Source organism: Leopardus geoffroyi, chromosome D4 (assembly GCF_018350155.1).
Source record: "Leopardus geoffroyi isolate Oge1 chromosome D4, O.geoffroyi_Oge1_pat1.0, whole genome shotgun sequence".
Taxonomy (NCBI): domain Eukaryota; kingdom Metazoa; phylum Chordata; class Mammalia; order Carnivora; family Felidae; genus Leopardus; species Leopardus geoffroyi.
This window is the reverse complement of record NC_059342.1, coordinates 86202554-86223659: the sequence shown is the minus strand read 5'-3', so window position 1 is coordinate 86223659 and position 21106 is coordinate 86202554. Positions and strand designations below refer to the sequence as shown.

The 21106-nt window shown below is 46.0% G+C and overlaps 3 protein-coding genes and 1 non-coding gene across 14 annotated transcripts in view; 2 read left to right on the top strand and 2 right to left on the bottom strand.

Moving 5' to 3' along the window:
• LRSAM1 (leucine rich repeat and sterile alpha motif containing 1) overlaps positions 1–1530 on the bottom strand; it is a 39922-nt gene extending 38392 nt beyond the window's left edge. For 2 of the 3 annotated variants that reach the window (XR_006710026.1, XM_045468424.1), the window contains exons 1-2: positions 1415–1530; positions 873–1032 (exon numbers count right to left, since the gene is read on the bottom strand). The gene's annotated coding sequence lies outside the window, so the exon portion shown is untranslated. The remainder of the gene's footprint in view (positions 1–872; positions 1033–1414) is intronic. The other variant, XM_045468423.1, reaches the window with a different exon arrangement.
• A 29-nt stretch (positions 1531–1559) lies between these two features.
• On the top strand, positions 1560–5362 carry RPL12 (ribosomal protein L12). Its single transcript, XM_045468440.1, has 7 exons — positions 1560–1699; positions 2262–2335; positions 3427–3525; positions 3903–3984; positions 4571–4657; positions 5026–5138; positions 5306–5362. Exons 1-7 carry the CDS (start codon positions 1663–1665, stop codon positions 5309–5311), a joined length of 498 nt encoding a protein of 165 aa, XP_045324396.1. The 5' UTR covers positions 1560–1662; the 3' UTR covers positions 5312–5362.
• On the top strand, positions 4361–4487 carry LOC123593910. The gene has a single exon (XR_006710595.1). It is a non-coding gene; the product is annotated as a small nucleolar RNA SNORA65 (small nucleolar RNA).
• Positions 5363–7101: 1739 nt separating the features above from the next.
• Positions 7102–20508, bottom strand: ZNF79 (zinc finger protein 79). Of its 9 annotated transcripts, none has more exons than XM_045468426.1 (5): positions 20165–20508; positions 15332–15417; positions 11413–11539; positions 10812–10910; positions 7102–8426 (listed from the first exon to the last, which is right to left on the bottom strand). In XM_045468426.1, exons 1-5 carry the CDS (start codon positions 20178–20180, stop codon positions 7255–7257), a joined length of 1500 nt encoding a protein of 499 aa, XP_045324382.1. In that variant the 5' UTR covers positions 20181–20508; the 3' UTR covers positions 7102–7254. The 9 variants fall into 9 exon arrangements, with proteins under 9 accessions (XP_045324382.1, XP_045324384.1, XP_045324389.1 ...); XM_045468428.1 differs by lacking the exon at positions 20165–20508 and adding an exon at positions 12608–12679 and having other exon boundaries at positions 15332–15397; XM_045468433.1 differs by lacking the exons at positions 15332–15417; positions 20165–20508 and adding exons at positions 11158–11196; positions 12608–14690.
• Between the last annotated feature and the right edge of the window lie 598 nt (positions 20509–21106).

Below are 21106 nucleotides of genomic sequence, written 5' to 3'. Positions count from 1 at the left end.
CCATGAGCGTCTCACCACAGCCCAGGTTAAGGTAATGAAACTGGCACGTGAGCTCAGTGATCTGGCTATACCGCCTGGATTGTAGAGAAACCAGTCTGGAATTCTGCTCTTTGGAGTCCTGATACTGTGGGGTTTGCCCAACTCCTTCATGCTCACACTACCTTGGCACACACTAAGTACGTTGTCCTGAACTCAGAAGCTAGGTGCTTACTGCCTGCCCTGTATCTGCAAATATCAGTGCTTGCTAAGGGACATCAATGAGCCAGGAACAATGTTGTTACTACTAATAATGTTACCAATACCAGGTTCTGTGAGGATTCAGTGCTTTCATGTATGTGAAACCCGTAGCACATTACCAGTGTTCAATAAATGTCAGCCACATAGCACTATACATCTCACAAACGTTGATTCAGCGCCTACCACAGCTTAAGGAACTAGGGAAAAGATGCAGTTGAAGAAGAAACACACCCAGTCCTCAAGGGGAAGGGCGGAGATCACAGGTCTCCGCCCACAGGGGCGTGGGCAGTCCGGGGAGCCGGCCAACCTGCAGAGCTGGCTCAGGCCCCTCTTGTCACCCACTTGCCAGCAGTGATGGGGATAATCTAAACACAGCCCTCCCCCAGCCCTCCTTGATGACAAGCTCTTACCCTTACCCTGCTCCCCAAGGACTAATCCTCTCTCACCTCTCCCCAAAATTCAGCCCTCCCCCGACCTGCCCCACAGTGGCCATCCCCTCTCCATCCCTCCCATAAGATCAGCTCTTCCCAACCTGCTCCTCGATGTCTACCTCTCATCCATTCCTTACCCGGACGTCCAGCCCAGTGGGAAGAACCACACCCATCCTCCCCAGGCTGGAGTGGGGAGAGCCCCACCTGGCTTTGTGGGTGCACAAGTCCCCAGTGCTCGTTCCCTCGGGTGGACCTGAAGGTGGGCAGGTCACTCGTTAAGGCTTGGTCATGGACGCCGGGTCTCAAGAGCACCGGGCACCGGGCCCGGGCGGAGCGGGAGTCTGGTATCCTCCAAACGCAGGAGCTTGGGACCAAAACAAAACTCTGAATCTCAGAAAGTCATTCAGACCAGGATGACGAAGTCAGACTCTGAAAACCGTATAATCTTGGAATTAAGAGTTGGGTGAGATTTAGACTCGAATCAAGTTGTTTTGATAACCAAAATGCACACATCACGAGGGAGCTAAAAGTGGGCTCGGGGTCCCCATGACCTTAGGGTCTAGGAATGGGGATGCGGACACCTTAGGGGAGGGGCGGGGCTTTGCAACTGGGCGACAGGAACCACAGGGTGACCCTCACCATTAGGGAGAATAGAGAACAGCGGGGCCCGAGAGCAGCCCTCTCTTGTTGCCTCCCCCAGGGGAACCTCCCGAACCCCTCCTTCCGAACCCTTAGCCACAACTCACCGCGGAGTAGGGTTCTCCAGCCCGTCAGCTCAGCCTCAGGAAACTGCCCATAAGCAACATGGCGGCAAGGACGTCGCTGGGAGGCTGGGCGGAGCTTAGAGGTTCTCGCGAGAGTCGTGCTTTCCGACCTATATCCGGCGCAGTCAGAGAACCTTCCGGTCTTTTGGCTTTCGGCTCGGAGGAGGCGACGGTGCAACGCTCTTCGGTCGTCCCGAATCCGGGTTCATCCGACACCAACCGCCTCCACCATGCCGCCTAAGTTCGACCCCAACGAGATCAAAGTCGGTGCGTGCTTTAGATGTGGCTCGGGCTGCGAAATGGAGCATCCCTCCTCCCGGCAGCCCGTCGGCCCCGCTGCCCCAGCAGCCGTTGCCGTTTTCACGTCGGGCTTTAAAATTGCTGCCTGCTAGAGGCCTTTCCAGTGCTACGTTCAGGGTGCTGTGAGGTCCTGGTCGAGTCTCTTAACGCTTTCTGGGCCTGAGCTTCCCCACGTGTAAATGGGGAGGGAGGACCGGACGACCTGTGGTGGCTTTGCAGCCCGCACGCCTTAGGGTAAGGTTTGTGTCCGGGCGCTTCTCCCCTCCACTGGGTTGGCCGCCCCAGTGCGGGCCTCGGTAGCCGGAGCTGAACCGAAGGCCCCAGTCCCACGTGGCGCTTGGAGCGGTCCACGCCAGGGAGGAGGCGGCTCGCCCGCTGGGGGGTTGGGAAGCCTTCCTCGCTCCCTGCTGAGGCCCTTGGTGCTGTTCCGAGAAGAGACAAGCGGTGTGGCCAGCCCCGGAAGGATGGGGGGAGAAGGCTGGGACCCGGGGGCTCCCTGTGCAGCGCCGCTGATCTTTTCTTTCTACAGTATACCTGAGGTGCACCGGTGGTGAGGTCGGTGCCACGTCTGCCCTGGCCCCCAAGATCGGCCCGCTGGGTCTGGTAAGTCATCCTCGTGGAGGCCTGTTTCTTGTCGAAGGAAAGCAGTTCAGGTCGGGCTTGTGCAAATGAGACCGGATCTGAGGTGCCTTTGAGGTTGACGAGTTGGCAACCCCTCTGAGCCACTGGCTTGGAAGTACTCCCATAGCAAGGTGATACAGGAAGCGGGAACAGGCTACTTTGAAGCTGTAATTTTTACTCTCCAGTGGCTCTTAACTGCTGCCTTTACTGTACCTGAGGGATGGGCCAGGGATCTGTGAGGGCTTAAAGTAGGTTGGTGACACTGGGCTGCCTCCTTAGCCTGTGTTTGCTAGTCAGGGAAATGGGCAGATCACTGATGGGATTAAATATCGGTTGGGAGGATTAAGTGGGCTGTGGGTTAAGATCCTGGTGAATTGTATGTAGTAGCCTGCATAACCCGTTCATTAATGTGAGCAGCTTTACCGACGACTGCCCTATTTACCTACTTGTTTATTTTTATGCTTTTTCTGAGCTTGCATTTCCCTGAGTATCGTTAGGCCTTTATTTCTTGGACATTGGTCTCCTGACCCAAATGTGTTTCTCACGTGGTCTTGCTTAACCAGTGTCTTACTACTTTTTCTTGGTTTTCGGTTTAGCTGGCACCCACTGGATAGCTTTCCTGTTGAGGCTGGTGGTCGTTAGGAAATCTTAAGTAGCAAATGCCCAGACCCCATCCCTGCAGATTGACTTGGATTGGTCTGACACCAGGAATCTTTAAAACCGTCCAGGTGATTTGAATGTAACCAGTGTTGAAAATCCCTACGTTAGACCATGTGGGTCCTTATGGGTGGGTGGGTAGGTAGGTAGGTAGGTAAGGGACTTTGCCTTCCTAACAACCCTGGGTCTGCAGCTGACAGTCCCAAGCAGACTTCACCCCTAGCTGCAGTTCTCCAATGTATACAACTGTAGTAGCCATTCCCTTGATTCACTGGGTGCAGTTACATGCTTTCAGACTGCCCCCGTGTGCTGGATTGGAAAAGGTTTGGGGTGTTGCCAAGGGAGAAGGATAGGGCAGGGCGTCAGGCTGTACTGCAGCTTCGAGCACAGTGTAATTGTATACCTTTTTTCTATAGTCTCCAAAAAAGGTTGGTGATGACATTGCCAAGGCAACCGGTGATTGGAAGGGTCTGAGGATTACAGTGAAGCTGACCATTCAGAACAGACAGGCTCAGGTACTTGCTTTGAGGGGGAGGGCAGAGGTAGCAACCCTCTGGAATCCCTGGGTGGAAGGTTTTTGCTGACATGGCCATCTGCCACAGTGGTGAGCTGAGGGCAATTTTAAATGTGGGGAAGCCTTTTTTGAGAGCAAGGATCAAGAAATTGTAGATGCGGGCTCAAATACTAACTTGTCACTTGTGTGACATTGGGCAAATCAATCACTTCATGTCTCCTAGGGTAGGACACGTTTTAGATTGTGAAAAGTAGTCGACAACGTACAGCAGACCCCACCTGGCCCGTGTTTTTTGAGAGCCAAGTTGCATGGCAGTATTGACCTTTTTCATTGGAGGGTGGAGGAGGGCTTAATTCACATGGAGAATCTCTTCTGCAGATTGAAGTGGTACCTTCTGCCTCTGCCCTGATTATCAAAGCCCTAAAGGAACCGCCAAGGGACAGAAAGAAGCAGAAAAACAGTGAGTGGTCTTTTCCCTGGTAATCTGTGAGTGGTGGTGTCTACCCAGTGTGATACTTAGCTGCATGTTTTTGCTTTAGCAGAACCTAGGGATGGCAGAGGGATTTGCTCAGAAGCTGTTAGACAGCCAGGCACTGCCAAGAAGTGCCTCACGGCTCTCCCCCAGTCCCCTAGCCCGGGACTGGCCCTCCCTAAAAGTACATGCAGGAGGGAGATAGGGGGAAATACTTGACAGTGATGTCCAATAATCAGACCATTTCTGAGCTGGAAGATTCTGACAGCTTAACTAACCCCAGTAACTTCAGTTTGTCTTTTCGTGTAAAAAAAGATAGTGTCACCCACGCAAGGTTCGCAGAGACCTGATTTTACCCCAGCCACCCGCCACTGCACCTGATCAGTTCTCGTGGCTGGTGCAATCCAGTGGTGAGCTGATAGTAAACCCAGCTTAGGAAACAGGGTTGTTCTTCATGTGGATGACTCTGTGCCGAAAGCATGGGAACAGCCTAAAAATAAAGGTGAAGGGAGAATATGTGGTCTTCTCTGGCCTTGGGTTGTGACACAGCTTTTGCTGTTTATTTCTTCTGCAGTTAAGCACAGTGGAAACATCACTTTTGATGAGATTGTCAACATTGCCCGACAGATGAGGCACCGATCGTTAGCCAGGGAACTCTCTGGTAAGTGGACGGCAGGGAACCCCCTTGTTCTTTGGGGTGTATTCACTGGTAGCATTTCTCAGCTTGAAGGGATGTTACTCTGTAAGACCCACAGTTGGGGTGCAGGGTCTTCTGGGTTTAAAGAATGACTTGGTATCAGTGAATATTTGGGTCGGGTGTGTTTAATCTGGGTGTCAGAACCCACGGACCCTTTGCGTTCAGAGCCTGTATAACTAAATGGAGTTCGGAGTTTTGGCTTAGAGGAGCCAGGGATGTTACTCCATAAAATAGGCTTAATTTCTCTTTATCCGATGTGAAAAAGTATTTCCCCTTGGGTATTATATGAGTATTGCTGAAGCCCCTCTTAATGCCACTTTTCTTAATTACAGGAACCATTAAAGAAATTCTGGGGACCGCCCAATCTGTGGGCTGCAATGTTGATGGCCGCCACCCTCATGACATCATAGATGACATCAATAGTGGTGCAGTGGAATGTCCAGCTGTAAGTGACTTCTGTTTCTCTTGCCTAGATCAGGGTGAGAGCTGGAGGAAAGCTAAAGTAGTATTTGTGCAGGCTGCAAAGTTTCTAGAAATGGTCAATAATGGGTTTGGACTATTAAGAATTTCTTGTTCCACTAATGATAGGTTTTTCTTTTTTCTTTCCCACAGAGTTAAGGTTAAGAACTACAAAGGAAACTATTTTAATAAAGGATCAGTTGACAACCAGTGGACCTTTTGATACAGCCTCTTCCTTGAGGGACCTACCCCCTTTGTGGTCAAATGGTGGCTAATGGGGTCACGGTGGCAGAACCTCTGGAAAAAGTCATTGCTTGGGTAACAAGCTCCTTGTGGGTCAGATTGCTGCCCTGTATGGGACTAGCTCAGAGAAGACCCCTAGAAAGGAAGTCTCTGTGCTATTTGTAGGCTGCATGTATTCATAGAACTCTTCAGAAGAACACAATTCTTGGCCAAAAAGAAAACTACCCCAGTGTGAAATGGTCAGGAATCTATCCCAGACCATTTTAATTCTTGAGTGTGTTAGGGGCCCATAACCCTTAATGTGAGGCTTCACTATCCATTCCAGTGCACAGCCAGGGCTCAGAAGCACTGATGGGAAACAAAGAAACCTGACCTTTATGTCCTTAAGGGTCGTTTTCTTTCTTTAAAAAAATTTTTTAGTGTATTTTGAGAGAGCGTGGAAGCTGGAGAGGGGCAGAGAGGGAGGGAGGCACAGAATCCAAAGCAGGCTCCAGGCTCCGAGCTGTCAGCACAGAGTCCTATGCGGGACTCAATGCACAAACGGAGATCATGACCTGAGCCGAAGTTGGGACGCTTAACCAACTGTCACCCAGGCGCCCCCTTACAGGTCATTTTCTAATGGCATGTTTTTGCCTTTCCTGAGTCTCTCTTCCCTTAGTTTGGCTCTTTTTATTAAGGTGTGGATGATATAGCTGGGTCCTGAGGCAAGCTACAATCAAGCTGCTTGAAGGGACTTTTGGGACTAACCTAAAGGGGGTTATGAATAATTAACCCAAGAACTTAATTTACTTGGCATTGCATCTTTGCCTTTCCGTATTTTTGTCAATGGGCCTTTCAAGTCAGTGGATTTTTTAATCGCCCCAGGTACAAGCAGGTTGGAGAGCTGTCTTTAGTGAAAGGATTACCTGAGCACTGAGGACCTGTGCCAAGTTGCCAAGAAACAAGCTAGAGGCCCTGGGTGATGACCGTTGAGGCTGATTCTGAAGTCAAATGCGTAGTGTCAAACCTCAGGGGTTTATAAATGCAGAGATGAGGTAATGCCGATTGGGTGTGAGGATATGTCAAAGACAAGCCCCCCAGGACCTTTCAAGGAAGAAAGTAGGCCCACAAGGAAAATCTTGACCTAAAGGATACTGTTGTCTAGAAAGGGAGGAAGTGTAGGACCCACCAGCCTAAGAGCCAGGGGAAGATGGTGAGCTTCAGGTTCTCTTGTGTCTCCATAGAAAGGGATGTACCTTGCTGGGGGATTTGACTAGCTTCATCCTGATACCTTCAGCCTCCATTTTTCCCTCTGGGCAGTTTTCTTCCTAGCAGTAGCCAACACTAGAACTAGGTGCATTGGGCCTGTCTGCCTGGATTTTCCTATCTTGAACATGGATATATCTTCCTTACTCCTGGTAAGACTGTAGCATATAGTAGTTAGTGGCTTTTAGTCTTTTTCCTCACTTTGGCCCCATTATGGAGAAACTTTTCATTCCTGTTCAGTGTTCTTTTTAACAGCCCTTATTCACAAAGATAACATCCTCCCCAAATACCTGGCCTTTAAGAAGGCAACAAGTCCTTTACTCACTGGTCACTTATTATGAACCAAGGTTTCTGCAGTGCTCTCTATACAAGCACTCTGGTTCACTGAATAAAGGTCAATCTCTAATTTGAATTGGGTAGTTTATGCTTCCTGAAAAGAAAAGCTCTCAACACCTTCCACATACAACATGTAAAGTAGGGACTATTTATTAAAGGTGCTTTTTTTTTTGCATGTGGCTCTGAGCTACAGACTATAAAAAGCCCGAGGTCTCCAGAGGTTTTCAAACTACCTGCAATGCCTGTCAGGTCCCTACCCGCTTTTTGGTTGTTTCTGGTTACTCCCCAGCATGGAGTCTCTGATGTCTAATGAAAGCTGAACTACACCTGAAGGCCTTCCCACACTCGGCACATTCATAGGGTTTCACACCAGTGTGGATTCTCTGATGCTGACTTAGGGAGGAGCTCTGGTTAAACGCCTTCCCACATTCATTGCACTCATAGGGTTTTTCTCCTGTGTGAATGATGTGATGTCGAATGAGGGCTGAACTCTCACTGAAAAATTTCCCACACTCATTACATTTATAGGGCTTCTCCCCAGTGTGGGTCTTCTGGTGGATTATGAGGTTTGTACTTTGGCTGAAGGCCTTCCCACACTCGCTGCACTTGTAGGGCTTCTCTCCCGTGTGAGTCCTCTGGTGGTTTGTGAGGTTTGCGCTCTGGCTGAAGGCCTTCCCGCATGCGCCACACTTGTAGGGTTTCTCCCCCGTGTGGATTCGCTGGTGCTGAATGAAGGCGGCGCAGTAACTGAAGGCCTTCCCACACTCCCTGCACTCGTATGGCTTCTCCCCTGTGTGCGTCCTCTGGTGGTTTGTGAGATTCGCGCTGTGGCGGAAGGCCTTCCCGCAGTCGCTGCACTCGTAGGGCTTTTCTCCTGTGTGGATTCGCTGATGCTGGACGAGGGCTGAGCAGTCACTGAAGGCCTTGTCGCACGCGCTGCATCTGTAGGGCTTCTCTCCCGTGTGAGTTCGCTGGTGTTTGGTGAGGTTGGCGTTCTGGCTGAAGGCTCTTCCACATTCGTTGCATTTGTAAGGCTTCTCTCCGGTGTGAATCCTCTGGTGCTGAATGAGAGATGAACTCTGGCCAAAAGCCTTCCCACATTCATTGCACTCATACGGCTTCTCCCCAGTGTGACTCTTCTGATGCTGAGACAGGGAGGAGCAGTAACTGAAGGCTTTGCCGCATTCACTGCACGTATATGGTTTCGCTTTGTGAGGCTTCGTGGTATCTGAATTTTTCCTGAGGCTCTTTGTATGTGCTTCCCATTTGCGGGGTCTCACTTCTGTAGGAACTCTCTGTTGTGGAGAAAGGACTGGTCTCAGGTTGAAGCCCTTCCCCGGTTCACTGTTCCTGGGGTCTGACTCCCCAGGGGGCATCTCTATACTTGGCTCTTGGAATGAGTTTTCAGAAGTGTCTTGCTCGGGTGGTGATTCAGACATAATCTTCCAGTCTGAAAAATATTTAGAAAAGCAATTTTTCCCCCTTTGGTGGAAGAAAAGGTACTACTGAAATACAAAAGGCTGATGGGAGTTTGCCCGAGCTCTTTGGCAGACCGGTCTGATGCTCCCCCCGCTTTAAACCAAAACACGTCTCACATTTCTGTTCTAAACTGTAAACATTGACCAAGATGGCTCTTCAGCTATGTGAGCACGCTTTATTCCCTTTCCTAAAGTGCAAAGGGATATATAGAAGTGTAACCTCCCTCAGATGCAAGGCTCCCTTATCTCTGACCCTTTCCTCTGCTTTGGCCAAATACTGGGCAGTCTTCGTGTGTCTTCTTAGTCTCAATCCTTGATGTGGTTTTGGGCAATCTGCTTACCAAACTTAAAAAACTCACCTTAAAAAGCTGATGATTGGGGGTGCCTGGGTGGCTCAGTCAGTTAAGCATCCGACTTGATTTTGGCTCAGGTCATGATATCACGGTTTATGGGTCTGAGCCCTGCATCAGGCTCTGTGCTGATGGTGCAGAGCCTGCTTAGGATTCTCTCTCTCCCTCTCTCTGTGTTCCTCCCCCACTTGTGCTCGCTCACTCCCAAAATAAACTTGAAAAGAATTTAAAAAAAAAAGCTGATGATCAATGCCAACACGATGAATTTTTTTCACCTATCAAATCAGCAAGATTTCAAAAACATGCTAATTCTAGAGTGCTGGTAAGGGTGCAGCATCAAGAGATCTTACACGCTGGTGTGACCGCAAAAATTGGGACAGCCTAGCCTTTCTGGAGAGCAATCTGGTTGTACATGTCAAGAGTCTTTAAAATGTTGACATTGGAACTGCACTTGTAAGAATTCATCTTAAGGAACCAATGAGAAATTACACAAAGCTGGGTTGACAGAGTTGCTCACAGCATCATTTGTCAAAGAAAAGCAAACACCTTTCAAAAAAGGAATGACCATAGTATAGCCAATTGAGGGACACTACTTAGCAATCAAAGGTCATGTATGGAATGGGTACACTATAGTTCCTTTTCCAGAAAGGTATTTATTGAGAAAACACTGGAAAGATACACAGTGTGAATGTAACCTGTGCTATCTTTGGGTTGTGAAATCAAGGGCAATTTTTATTTTCTTGTGTTTACCTGTATTTTCTAATGTTCTCTAATATTAGTGTTATAATAAAAGACACAAAAACCTTTCAGAGGATATGCAGTGATAAAAATACTGTTAAATGGGAAAAAAAAGACCATGTAAATTATACGTGGTTATTCAACTTCAGAAAAACGTATCACTGCATTTTGTTATAGGAAGAAGATGGAGGAACTTTTTTTTTTATCCTTTTCCAAATCTCAAATTAACATATTTTTACAAGAAAATAGTTCTTTTATTTGTGTTTTTAGAAAGAGAGTAAGTGTGCTAGTGGGAGAGGGGAGCAGAGGGAAAGAGAATCTTAAGCAGGCTCCATGCTCAGGGCAGAGCTTGATACAGGGCTCGATCCCATGACCCTGCGATCATGACCTGACCCAAAATCAAGAGTGGAATGCTCAACCGACTGAGCCCCTCAGATGCCCTGAAAAGAGTTCTTTTAAGTAGAATAAATAGTATTGCTTTTATAATCAGAAAGTAGATACTAAAAAAAATTTTTTAATTTATTTATTTTGAGAGAGAGAGAGAGAGCATGAGTGCAGGGGAAGGGTAGCTAGGGAGGGAGAGAGAGAATCCCAATCAGGCTCCGCCCTGCCAGCACAGAGCCCGACGTGGGGCCCAAACCCATGAAGCCATGAGATCATGATCCAAGCCAAAACCAAGAGTTGGACGCTTAACCAACCGAACCACCCAGGCACCCTGAGAAAGTAGATATTTTTTAAAAGAAGAGTTAAAGATTCTTAACCTTTTTTGGGATCTCCTTCATTTTAGGAGAAAACTTTATAAAATGTGAGTAATGTTTATTTGGGAACTGAAGCACAGGGTCCCACACACCTGTCTCCTACACAGGGCTTGTACCTAAGAGGGTGGACTTGTGGGGGGGGGGGGCGCTACAGAACTTCTTTTCACAAGGGTCAATTCTCCTGAAGATTCTTTGGGTTTCTACCTTATTTCTCAGAAGAGAGAAGAGCAAGGTCAGTTCTGGGTGACATTTATTTGAATTTTTTTGTTTTATTTTTTAATTTGAGAGAGGGAATCCCAATCAGGCTCTGTGCTGTCAGCACAGAGCCTGAAGTGGGACTCAAACCCATGAAACCACAATGACTTGGGGTTTGAAGCGAGGCCCGTCTGATCGCAAAGCCCACTATTCTACCTCATGGGGTGATTAAAATAATCAAATCAAAGGCACTAATGTGGACTTCAAAAGGGCTTTTGCTCCCCAGACACATGAACTTTGGTGTGTGCTCACTCACCGGTGCAGGTGCTCCTCAGGCCTCCTCCCTCCAGCATCCACGGGCCTTCTTCCCTTTGTTCCAACTGAGAGTTCATGCCAGGCTGGGACACTGGAAGTCCTTTTCAAGGGGGAAAATGGGCTTTAGAGATGTAGATTAAGTATAAATAGCCACCAGAACTCAAGGGAGTGGAAACACACTAGTCAGGTCGCTTATTTCACTCACTCAGTAGGTATTTATTGAGCACTTGGTGCCAGGCACTGGGGGATGCAGCAGTAATTAAGACAGACACAGTGCCAAGGAGGGGTCAAGTCAAGGAGTGAAGTGAAGTCCCCAAAGCAAGTTATTAAAAAAGATAAGAACTTACTGAATATGGAGGAACTGGCCTGAGGTCACCCCGCCCCTCCTGGGAAATAAGAAAACAGGGAGGTGTGGTCTCAGGGGAAACAAAATGAAACTGCCTATTTCCCAACCTGGAATGCAGAGACCTTACACGAGGGAACCAGGAGGAATAAACACTAGCCCTCCTATGTGTCAGCAAATTGGAAAATGCCACTCAATACTGAAAGTGCCACAGATTTTCAGAACTGGGTAGGTTCTAAATTTCAAATGGTTTCCTTACCCAGCAGGACCAAGTTCCTGGTGTTTTCTGGTATCCCCTCCTTGAACCTGTCCTTAGGAGCAGGGATCAAGTGCCTCCACCCATCCTGGGTAAAAGCTACAGTCACACTGCTGAAGGGCATGGATCCCTGAAACAAGAAGCACGTTCCTTTAACGTTTATTTATTTAAGAGACAGAGCTCGAACACGAGACAGGGAAGAGAGAGGGAGACACAGAATCTGTGAGCAGGGGAGGGGCAGAGAGACACAGAATCTGAAACAGGCTCCAGGCTCTGAGCTGTCAGCACAGAGCCTGACGCGGGGCTCAAACTCATAAACTGCAAGATCATGACCCGAGCCAAAGTAGGACGCTCAACTGACTGAGCCACCCAGGCGCCCCAAACAAGCACATTCCGGCTTGCCCAGTGGCCTTAGGATACGAGGCAGCTCTGAGTGGTTTAAGAAAAACACTGATTGATCACTTCCTACGTGCCTCACACTATACAGGATACTGACACACAAAAATAAATCAAATACAGTCTCTTTGCATGTCTACAACTCTGACAGACTTTATACATAGATAGAGTGTATCTACATATGTATCTATTTTGGGGGGAGGGAGGGAAGGCTTTCAAGCTTTTTATTGTTTGCTCCTATAGCTCGGGAGAGAAACAGACACTTTAATTTGCATGTCCCGCCCACACACATGCGCCATTTCCTGGTTTCAGCGCCAGCCCTCTCTTTTGCTTTGAAACGGAAACGCGCCGAAACGCGCCTGTAGCGGGAAAGCTGGCTCAAGCCTCATTTCCTTGGAAAAAGCCAAAAACGAGAAAGACAGATAACTTTGTGAGGTTTTCCTTTGCAGCATTTTTCTTTTCTTCTTAAATGTCTTTTCGAACGTACAGCAACGTTGAAAGATTTCTACCGTGAGCATCCACCACCTAACATCATCGATCTGTTGTGTACTGTATATACATACACCTACCCAGATGCAGATACATATATATCCATCCCTCTACCCTTTTACCAAGCTGTCTTGCCCTAGGAGTTATGAGATCAACAACCTTTTCTCTTTCTTTTTGTCTAGTTTCTCTTTTGAGCAGTTCTATTTGTAAATAGTGATTATTTCATGACTTATAGTCTTGTTTACAGGTCTTCCAATGAAAAAAAGAAAAGACTTTGCTTGTTAGAACAAAATGCATTCCATATTGCAGTTACCATATGGGTTCACTGGTGGACCCTCTTAAAAACTTGTCAACACCATCCAGCCAAAGACCGCCAGGAACACACCTAGAAGAAAGGAAGAATGCAGCGAGGCCAAAACTACAACTGGGAAAGTAGCAGTGGTTACTCATATTAGCTAGGATAGGGGGTGTTTGGTCAGTTTTGTTGTTTGGACGATATTCTTCTTTTTTCTTGTCTCAGTTCGGAGGTGACTACGGAGTGGCCTTGTTTCTGCTTGATTCATCACGGTCACAGAATGACCTTAATCTGTTGGAAATGTATTGGGAATACTGGAGAAACAATATTTCACAGGCCGGGTAGGACAGCCAATGAGCAGTTCATTCATTTGGAGGATGTCGCCGAATTGGGTATTTAGACCTTCAAAACCACCACAAACACACCAACCCAGGCTCCTTCCTTTGATCTCAAGCCATTTTTGAACCTCCATCTGTATCTATATAAAAGAAGTAACTGGGCAGCAACTAACAGGTGCTTGGGAACTGAAAGAGCAAATGTAGATAAAACAAAAATAGAATGTATACGTTTATGCTGTGAGAAATCAGAACTGTGAAAGGTCAATTCTTCAGAATGCGTGATAAACATCCCTATGAACTTGGACATCACACAGTACAAAAGGAAAGCCAGATGTGTGTGTGACTATCTGTAGTAGCATGTTAGACACATGGACAGACCAGGTGCCAGGATAACAGAGAAGGAATCCTGGGTGGAGAGCACAGGGAAACCACAGAGAGGAGGTGACTGCTGAGAGGGCCTTGAAGGAGGGAGTTCATCAGATGGAGAAAGAGAAGGTGGTGAGGCACAATGAGCAAAGGCACGGAGGTGAGGAAGTCCTCGTGTCTGTTTTCAGCACAAGTAATGCACTTCTATCTACCTCGTTGGCCATGACAGAAACCTGTATGTCATCGTCCCCTTTCCTGCAACAAATCACTGCATCTTCATTTCCCCCCCACGATCACTAGAGCTTGCACATTTCTCTCTGTGGCCCTGTCACTGCCTTATTTGAGGCCAGCATCATTTTCCAAAGTATAATACATCTTTTGACCTCTAATTTTACCTGTTCTCCCAACCCCATCCTTCATACTGAGAAATGCAGTACACACACAGGATAAAGAGGGTCATTTTTTTAAAACTATGAAATATTTAAAACATTTGGGTCATTTTATAATGGTCAAGAGAATAAAATCCACCATAAAGATGTAACTCTCATGAACTAGAAATAACAATAAGAAATTCATAAAGAAAAAAACTGTAGGAAGTACAAAAACAAATTCAAAATACTACAGCTATGAGATGTTAAAAGAACTCAGTCATTAGCAGGGTTAATACAAAATAAACAACAAAACAGAGCGATGGAAGAACTGAGCAATTTAATAAGGTTGAGCTAATAGAGCCATTAAACCCTCCATTCTGCAATTACTCTATACCTGGGTGTTCTGGGTTGACAAAAGACACACACTCTGTCTCCATGGAGCAGAGACCAGCTAAATAGGCAGACAGAGAAACCAAAGTGACAATTCGAGAATATCTAAGAAAATAGGACCCACAGCCAAGCGTTTTCACTATAAACAAGAAAGGAAGAAAGCAAATTAGAAATTTGACGTAAGAGGTTAAAAGATCGATTTTTAAAATAAATCTGACGAAAGCGAAAGCAAAAAACTAAGAAAGAAAAATCTGTTATTAAGAGAACTGATAAGAAAATCCAAGAGCAGACTTTCTAAGGAAAAGAAACAGACCATTACCTAGTCTAGTCAAGTAAAAAGAGAAGGCAGTTCCTACCCTGGTAGAACTATGCAATGGAATACACTAGGAATGATTCTGTAGAATGCTCTTAATGAAATGAGAGAAATATTGATCTAATTCTGTGAACCGGAAATAAAAAGAAAGTTACAAACCCATTTTGGGAAAGTAGAAAAGGGAGACTTATGGGGGCATCTAGCTGGCTTAGCCGGTAGAACAAGCGACTTTTGATCTCGGTGTTGTGAGTTCGAGCCCCATGGTGGGTATAGAGCTTACTTAAAAATAAAATCCTGGGGCATCTGGGTGGCTCAGTTGGTTAAGCAACCAACTTTGATCTTGACCTAGGTCAGGATCTCACGATTCGTGAGATTTGGATTCTCTCTCTCCTTCTCTTTCTGCCTCTCCCCTGCCCAATCTTACTGTTTCAAAAAAAGAAACAAAACAAAAAAACAAAACACATACACACAAACACAAAACTTTAAAACTAAAATCTTAAAAAAAGAAAAGGAAAGGAAGAATATGCCTGAAAGGACACAAATGAAAATGTTAAGTGTTTTAATTCTCTGTGGGAATAAGGGTGAGTTTTTGAGTGTGTTTTCTGTGTTTTTCAAGTTTTCTACAATAAACATGAATTCCTTTTGTAATTAACAAACAGAAACAAAAACCTCTTAATATTTTTTATTATTATTTTTTTATTTACATGTATTTATTTTTGAGAGACAGAGAGAGAGGGCACAAGTAGGGGAGGGGCAGAGAGAATGAGACACAGAATCCGAAGCAGGCTCCAGGCTCCAAGCTGTCAGCACAGAGCCCGATGCGGGGCTCGAACCCACAAACCACGAGATCATGACCTGAGCCGAAGTCGGACGCTTAACCGACTGAGCCACCCAGGTAAGCCAAACCTCTTAATATTTTAAAAAGGAAAAAGAGGCTGCCTCTAAGAGCAAATTTCAAACTCACGTGGGTCCCAACTGTGAGACCAGCTGCCATTCCTTCATCTCCTGTGGTTTCCTCATGGGGAAGGACAGGGTCTGGAGAAGGTGGCTCTGCAGGAAGGGAAAGAAACCAGTAAGGTTTAAAAGTTACAGCTCACCAAGCTAGAGAGTCTCACATTCTCACTCTGAAGAAGGGGGCTCAAAGGACACTGCAGGGTCGGGGGCACTCGGACTGAATGTGCAGAACTGCAGGGGAATGTAAATTTTCCATTGCCCTTCCTACTTCAGAAACCCCATCAATTCACTCAGATGCAGGGAGTAAGAGACTCAAGTAGCGTAGGTCCACCACTTACCAGCAGCTTGCCAGTCACATAACCGTCCTACGTCTCATTTTTCTCATCTGTAAAATGGGGGTGATGATCCTTTGTTCATTGTTTTTATTTTATTTTTTTAATGTTTATTTTTGAGAGAGAGATAGAGTGTGAGTGGGGGAGGGGCAGAGAGGGAGAGGGAGACAGAGAATCTGAAACAGGCTCCAGGCTCTGAGCTGACAGCACACAGCCTGACGCGGGGCTCGAACTCGGGAACAGCGAGCTCATGACCTGAGCCGAAGTCGGACGCTTAACCGACTGAGCCACCCAGGTGCCCCTTGGATGATGATCCTTTGTAAAGATGCTGTGAAGATGAAAGAAAAGTGCAGACAAAGCAGATGGCACAATGCTTCGCATGTAAGCACACAGTTTACAAATATCACCTACTGCTCAGTTTGCTGGGAGAAAGTGCTCTGCAGATTTCAGACATTTACCAAATCAAAAGAGGTAATGACCAAGCGGGAGTCATCCCAGAAATGCAAGATTGGTTCAACATGCGAAAATCAATCAACATAATATGCCACGTTAATAAAAAGCAAAAGACCCACACGGATCATCACAATAAACACCAAAAAAGGCCATTACACAAAATCTGACACCCTTTCCTGATAACACACATTCAATAAACCGGGAAGAGCAGAGAAGGACTTCAATTTGATAAAAGGCAACCACAGAAAACCCAGATTTACATCATACTTAATGGTAAAAGACTGAAACATTCCTCTAAGATCAAGACGAAGATATCTGCTCTCACCACTTCTATTCAGTATTATACTGGAGGTTCTAGCCAGGGAAATTAGGAAGGGTTATGGTGGGGGGAGAAAGGCATCCAGGTTGGAAAGGAAGAAGTAATTATCAGTATTTGTTGACACGATTTTGTATACAGAAAATGCTAAGGAAGGGTGCCTAGCTGTTTTCAGTCAATAGAGCATGTGACTCAAGGTTGTGAGTTCAAGCTCCACATTGGGTGTGCAGCCTAACTAAAAAATAAATAAATAAATAAAAAATAAAGTAGCCCTGCTATTTAGAAAAAAAAAAAAAAGAAAATCCTAAGGAACCCACAAAACCAAAACAAAACAAAACACCTATGACAGCTAAACCAGGTCAGCAAGATTGCAAGATCCAAGATGGATATACAATAAAAAGACAACTCAATTAAAAATGGGCAAAGAATTTAAACAGACATTTCTCCAACTGTATTTCTGTACACTAGAAACGTATAATCCAAAAGTGAAATTAAAAAAAAACAATTCCCTTTGCAAGAGCATTAAAAGGATAAAACACTTAGGAATAAATTTAACAATGGAAATGCAAAACATGCACACTAAAAGCTACCAAACACTCTTGAAATTACAGAAGGTCGAAATAAATGGAAAGATATCCCATGGATTCATGGATTGGAAGACAACAGTGTTGGGATGGCAATACTCACCCAATTCATCTATAGAATTATGCAAAATCCCAGGGGACTTTTTAATGGAAATTGATTAAGCTGACGCTAAAATTCATCTAGAAATGCAAATGACCCAGAAGAGCCAAACAATCTAGAAAAAACAAAGTTAGAGAACTCACATTCACACTATGAAAACCTTCTATAGAGCAAAAGTAACTAAATAGTGTGGTTCTAGTATGAGGATAGAAATATAGATTAATGGAGGCGGTGCCTTGGGTGGCTCAGTCCGTTGGGCATCGCACTTCAGCTCGGGTCATGGTCTCGAGGTCCGCGAGTTCGGGTCCTGCGTTGGGCTCTTTGCGGACAGCTCAGACCCTGGAGCCTGCTTCGGATTCTGTGTCTCCCTCTTTCTCTGCCCCTTCTGCGCTCATGCTCTGTTTCTATCTCCCAAAAATAAGTAAATGTTAAAAAAAAAGAAAGGAAATATAGATCAGTGGAGAAGACCTGAGAATCCAGAAATAGATCCATGTATTTGTGGACAACTGATTTTCAAAAAGAGTGCCAAGAAATTAAATGGGGAAAGATTAATCTTCAAAAAGATGGTGCTGGGGAGGTGCCTTGGTGGCTCAGTCAGTTAAGGGTCCGACTCTTGGTTTCGGCTCAGGTCATGATCTCATGGTTTTGTAAGTTCAAGCCCTGCATCGGGCTCTGTGCTGACAGTGTGGAGCCTGCTTGGGATTCTTTCTTTCTCTCCCTCACTCTCTGCTACTCTCCTGCTCACACGGTCTCAGTCTCTCTGAAAAATAAACAAACTTAGAAAAAAAATGGTGCTGAAACAATTGGATATCGACATACAAACTTGTAACTCACACCACATACAAAAATTAACTCAAAGTGGATCAAAGACATAAGTGTAAAAAGTGAAAACTCCTAGAAGAAAACTTAAATATAAATCTTTAGTACTGTGCTGACAGCTCAGAGCCTTGAGCCTGCTTCAGATTCTGTGTCTCCCTCCTCTCTGCCCCTCCCCTGCTCATGCTCTGTCTCTCAATAATAAACGTTAAAAAAATTTTTTTTAAATAAATCTTTAGTACCTCTGGTTAGGCAATGGTTTCATAGATAAGACACCAAAAGCACAAGCAACAGAAGAAAAAATCAACTGAATTTCACTGAAATTAAAAATTTGTGCTTCAAAAGGCACTATCAAGAAAGATAAAAAAGATAACCGCAGAATGGCAGAAAATATCTGCAAAACATCTATCTTCTAAGGGTCTAGTATCCAGAATATTTAAAGAATTCTTCCACCTCAACAATAAAAAGACAAATAGCCCAATTAAAAAGTGGGCAAAGGATATGACTAGATATTTCTTTAAGTGAGATATACAAATGGCCAATAAGTACATGAAAAGATACTCAACATCGTTAGTCCTTTAAGAAATGCATATCAAACAATCATGAGATATTTCACACCCACTAAGATGGCTACAATAAAAAAGATGAAAACAAGTGTTGATGAGGATGTGGAGAAACTAGAACTTCCATACATTGCTACTGGGATTGTGCAATGGTGCAGCCACTGTGGAAAACAGTTTGACAGTTCCTCGGAAAGTTAAACGGAGTTCCCATATGACCCAGCAGTTCCTCTCCTAGATGCACACATTCACACAAAAACTTGTGCACATGTTGTCACAGCAACATTATTCATAATAGCCGATACTGAGGAACAAAATGTGGTATATCAATATAATGATATCATTCAGCCATAAAAAGGACTGAAGTACATTCATTCATGTCACAACACAGATGACCCTTGAAACATTATTCTAAGTGAAAGAAGCCAGACATATATTATATGATTTTATTTTTTTGTCTTTTTAAAGTTTATTTTGAGAGACAGCGAGCAGGGGAGGGGCAGAGAGATAGAGGCTCCACGCTGTCAGTGCAGAACCTGACGTGGGGCCACATCTCACGAACCTGAGCTGGAACCAAGAGCCAGACACTTAAGACTGAGCCACCCAGGCGCCCCTGTATGACTCTATTTTTATGAAATGTCCAGAAGAGGCAAATCCATAGGAACAGAAAGTAAAAATCCATAGAGATTGGGGGAAGAGGGAATAAGGAGCGATGGCTAATGGGTATGGGCTTCTTTTAGGGGTGATAAAAATGTTCTGGAATTAAATAGTGGTGATGGCCGCACAACCTGGTGAACTCAAAGTCAGTTTATTGTAGACTTTAAAAAAGAAATACGTAAGTCTGAATATTGGTCTCAGTACAGACCTTATGTTACTGAATTGTACCTAACTCCATTGTACCTTAATGTCCTCTTTCGTAGTACCAGGAGGATGATAACCATCCTACTTGCTGTTCCCAGGTCTCTGGCGGAAGACAACACAAAATGCTAGATATGCACTTGAGAAATTACAGACCAGTACAGGGACCCCCTGATCTAAGAGAGGATGGCATAGGCCTCGGTGGTTAAGTTTACACACACGTTTGTTCTGTTGTATAAATTGTTCAACATGCTTTAAAAAACGGTATTTTATTTGATGCTTTTTAGAAGTAAACGAGGTAGTTAACGTTATTTTACGCTTCCCTCCACGAAGAAACGCAGGGTAAAAGACCAAACCAGTGCCCCAGAGCTTAAACAGGAACGCTAGCCTTCTGATTCCAAATCTCCAGTATGCTCCTCGACTTCACGGACCCACTGACTTGAACCGGCCCTCATTCTCATGTGGAGCCAATAGGCTTCTGTTCTGAGAATTTCTGGCTGTTTCAAGAACGGCTGGAAGACCAGAAACAATAGGAAATCCTATGTTGTCCCATTTTCCTTCCCATGGCCCATTTATCTCGGCTTTCATAAGCCAATGGTGCATCAAGCAGATCGGGGTAAGTAGGATACTCAGGGCTTATTCAGGCCTGAGGGCCTCCAACTTTCTTGACCCTAGAATTCTTTACTCAAAAAAGGATCGTCCCCAACCACTTGTGGGAAGGATAACCGGAGTTCTGGTCCCGGTCACACAGCGGTATTAGTGGGCAAGTTGGAACAAGAAGCCGGATCTCCTGCAAACCGCTCCCTCCACACCCTCCTTCTTACCTCCTTCCTCCAGCATTTGGATGCCACCTCGCGCCACCGCCTCCCAGCAGTTCTCTGAGCCCCAGCCGCGCTCTGCAGGCCTGCTCTGCCTCCGGCTTCTGCTGTCAGACGCCGGGTCTGGCCCTGGGAACTCTGGTCAGGCCTGTCCAGTCGGATCTGTCTCCCCAGCGGCAGCCAGGCCTCGCGGCTGGGGAGCCCGTGGCGCAACCACCGACTCGGTCTCAAGCAGAATGCTGCGTGGAAAAAGCCGCCGCCGGCTACCCGGGAACGCTACCCGGTACCAGTGTGAACTCAGAAACCCTAGCCGCAGGGATTGCCAAGCGCCAGGCCCAGCTCGCGCGCCTAAGAGGACGCGTTCGAATAGCGTCACTTCCGGCCATGCGTACGGACCTCCCCGCCACAATGGACTCCACTTCCCAGAAGTCTCTGGGCCCAGCTCCTCACCGAAACATCTTTCGCTCTCGGTGCCCGGTTTGTGACCCTCACACCCTTGTGAACCATATTTCCCAGAGAGGCTCCGCCTGTTCCTGCTCCCGGAATCTCTCTTCCATCATGCTTGGTCCACGTTCCTTTCAGGTTCACCGGAATTCCACGGCTGGGACCTGAAATGGGAAGCGACTTGGCCGCGAAGGATCCTGGGAGCGGTGGTTCTAGCGCAGGCGCTGGACGCTTGGTTTGTGGTCGTTTTTTCTCCGTGGTTCGGCGTTCTCGGAATACTGAGTCCTGGGGGCTTCTGGTAGCGCGGCCTTCATTCAGCTCAGGGCCTAATCCCAGCCACCTTTATGGTCCTCTTGAGCAGTACCGAAAGTCTGGGAAGAGTAAAGGAAAGGAGGGCCCCTCGGTGTGAACAGGGCAGCCACAGGTTGGTTGCCCTGGAACTCTCAAGAGTATAAAAATCTATCATCATATCAAGAGTATAAAAAAATTCTTCAGTAATTTCAG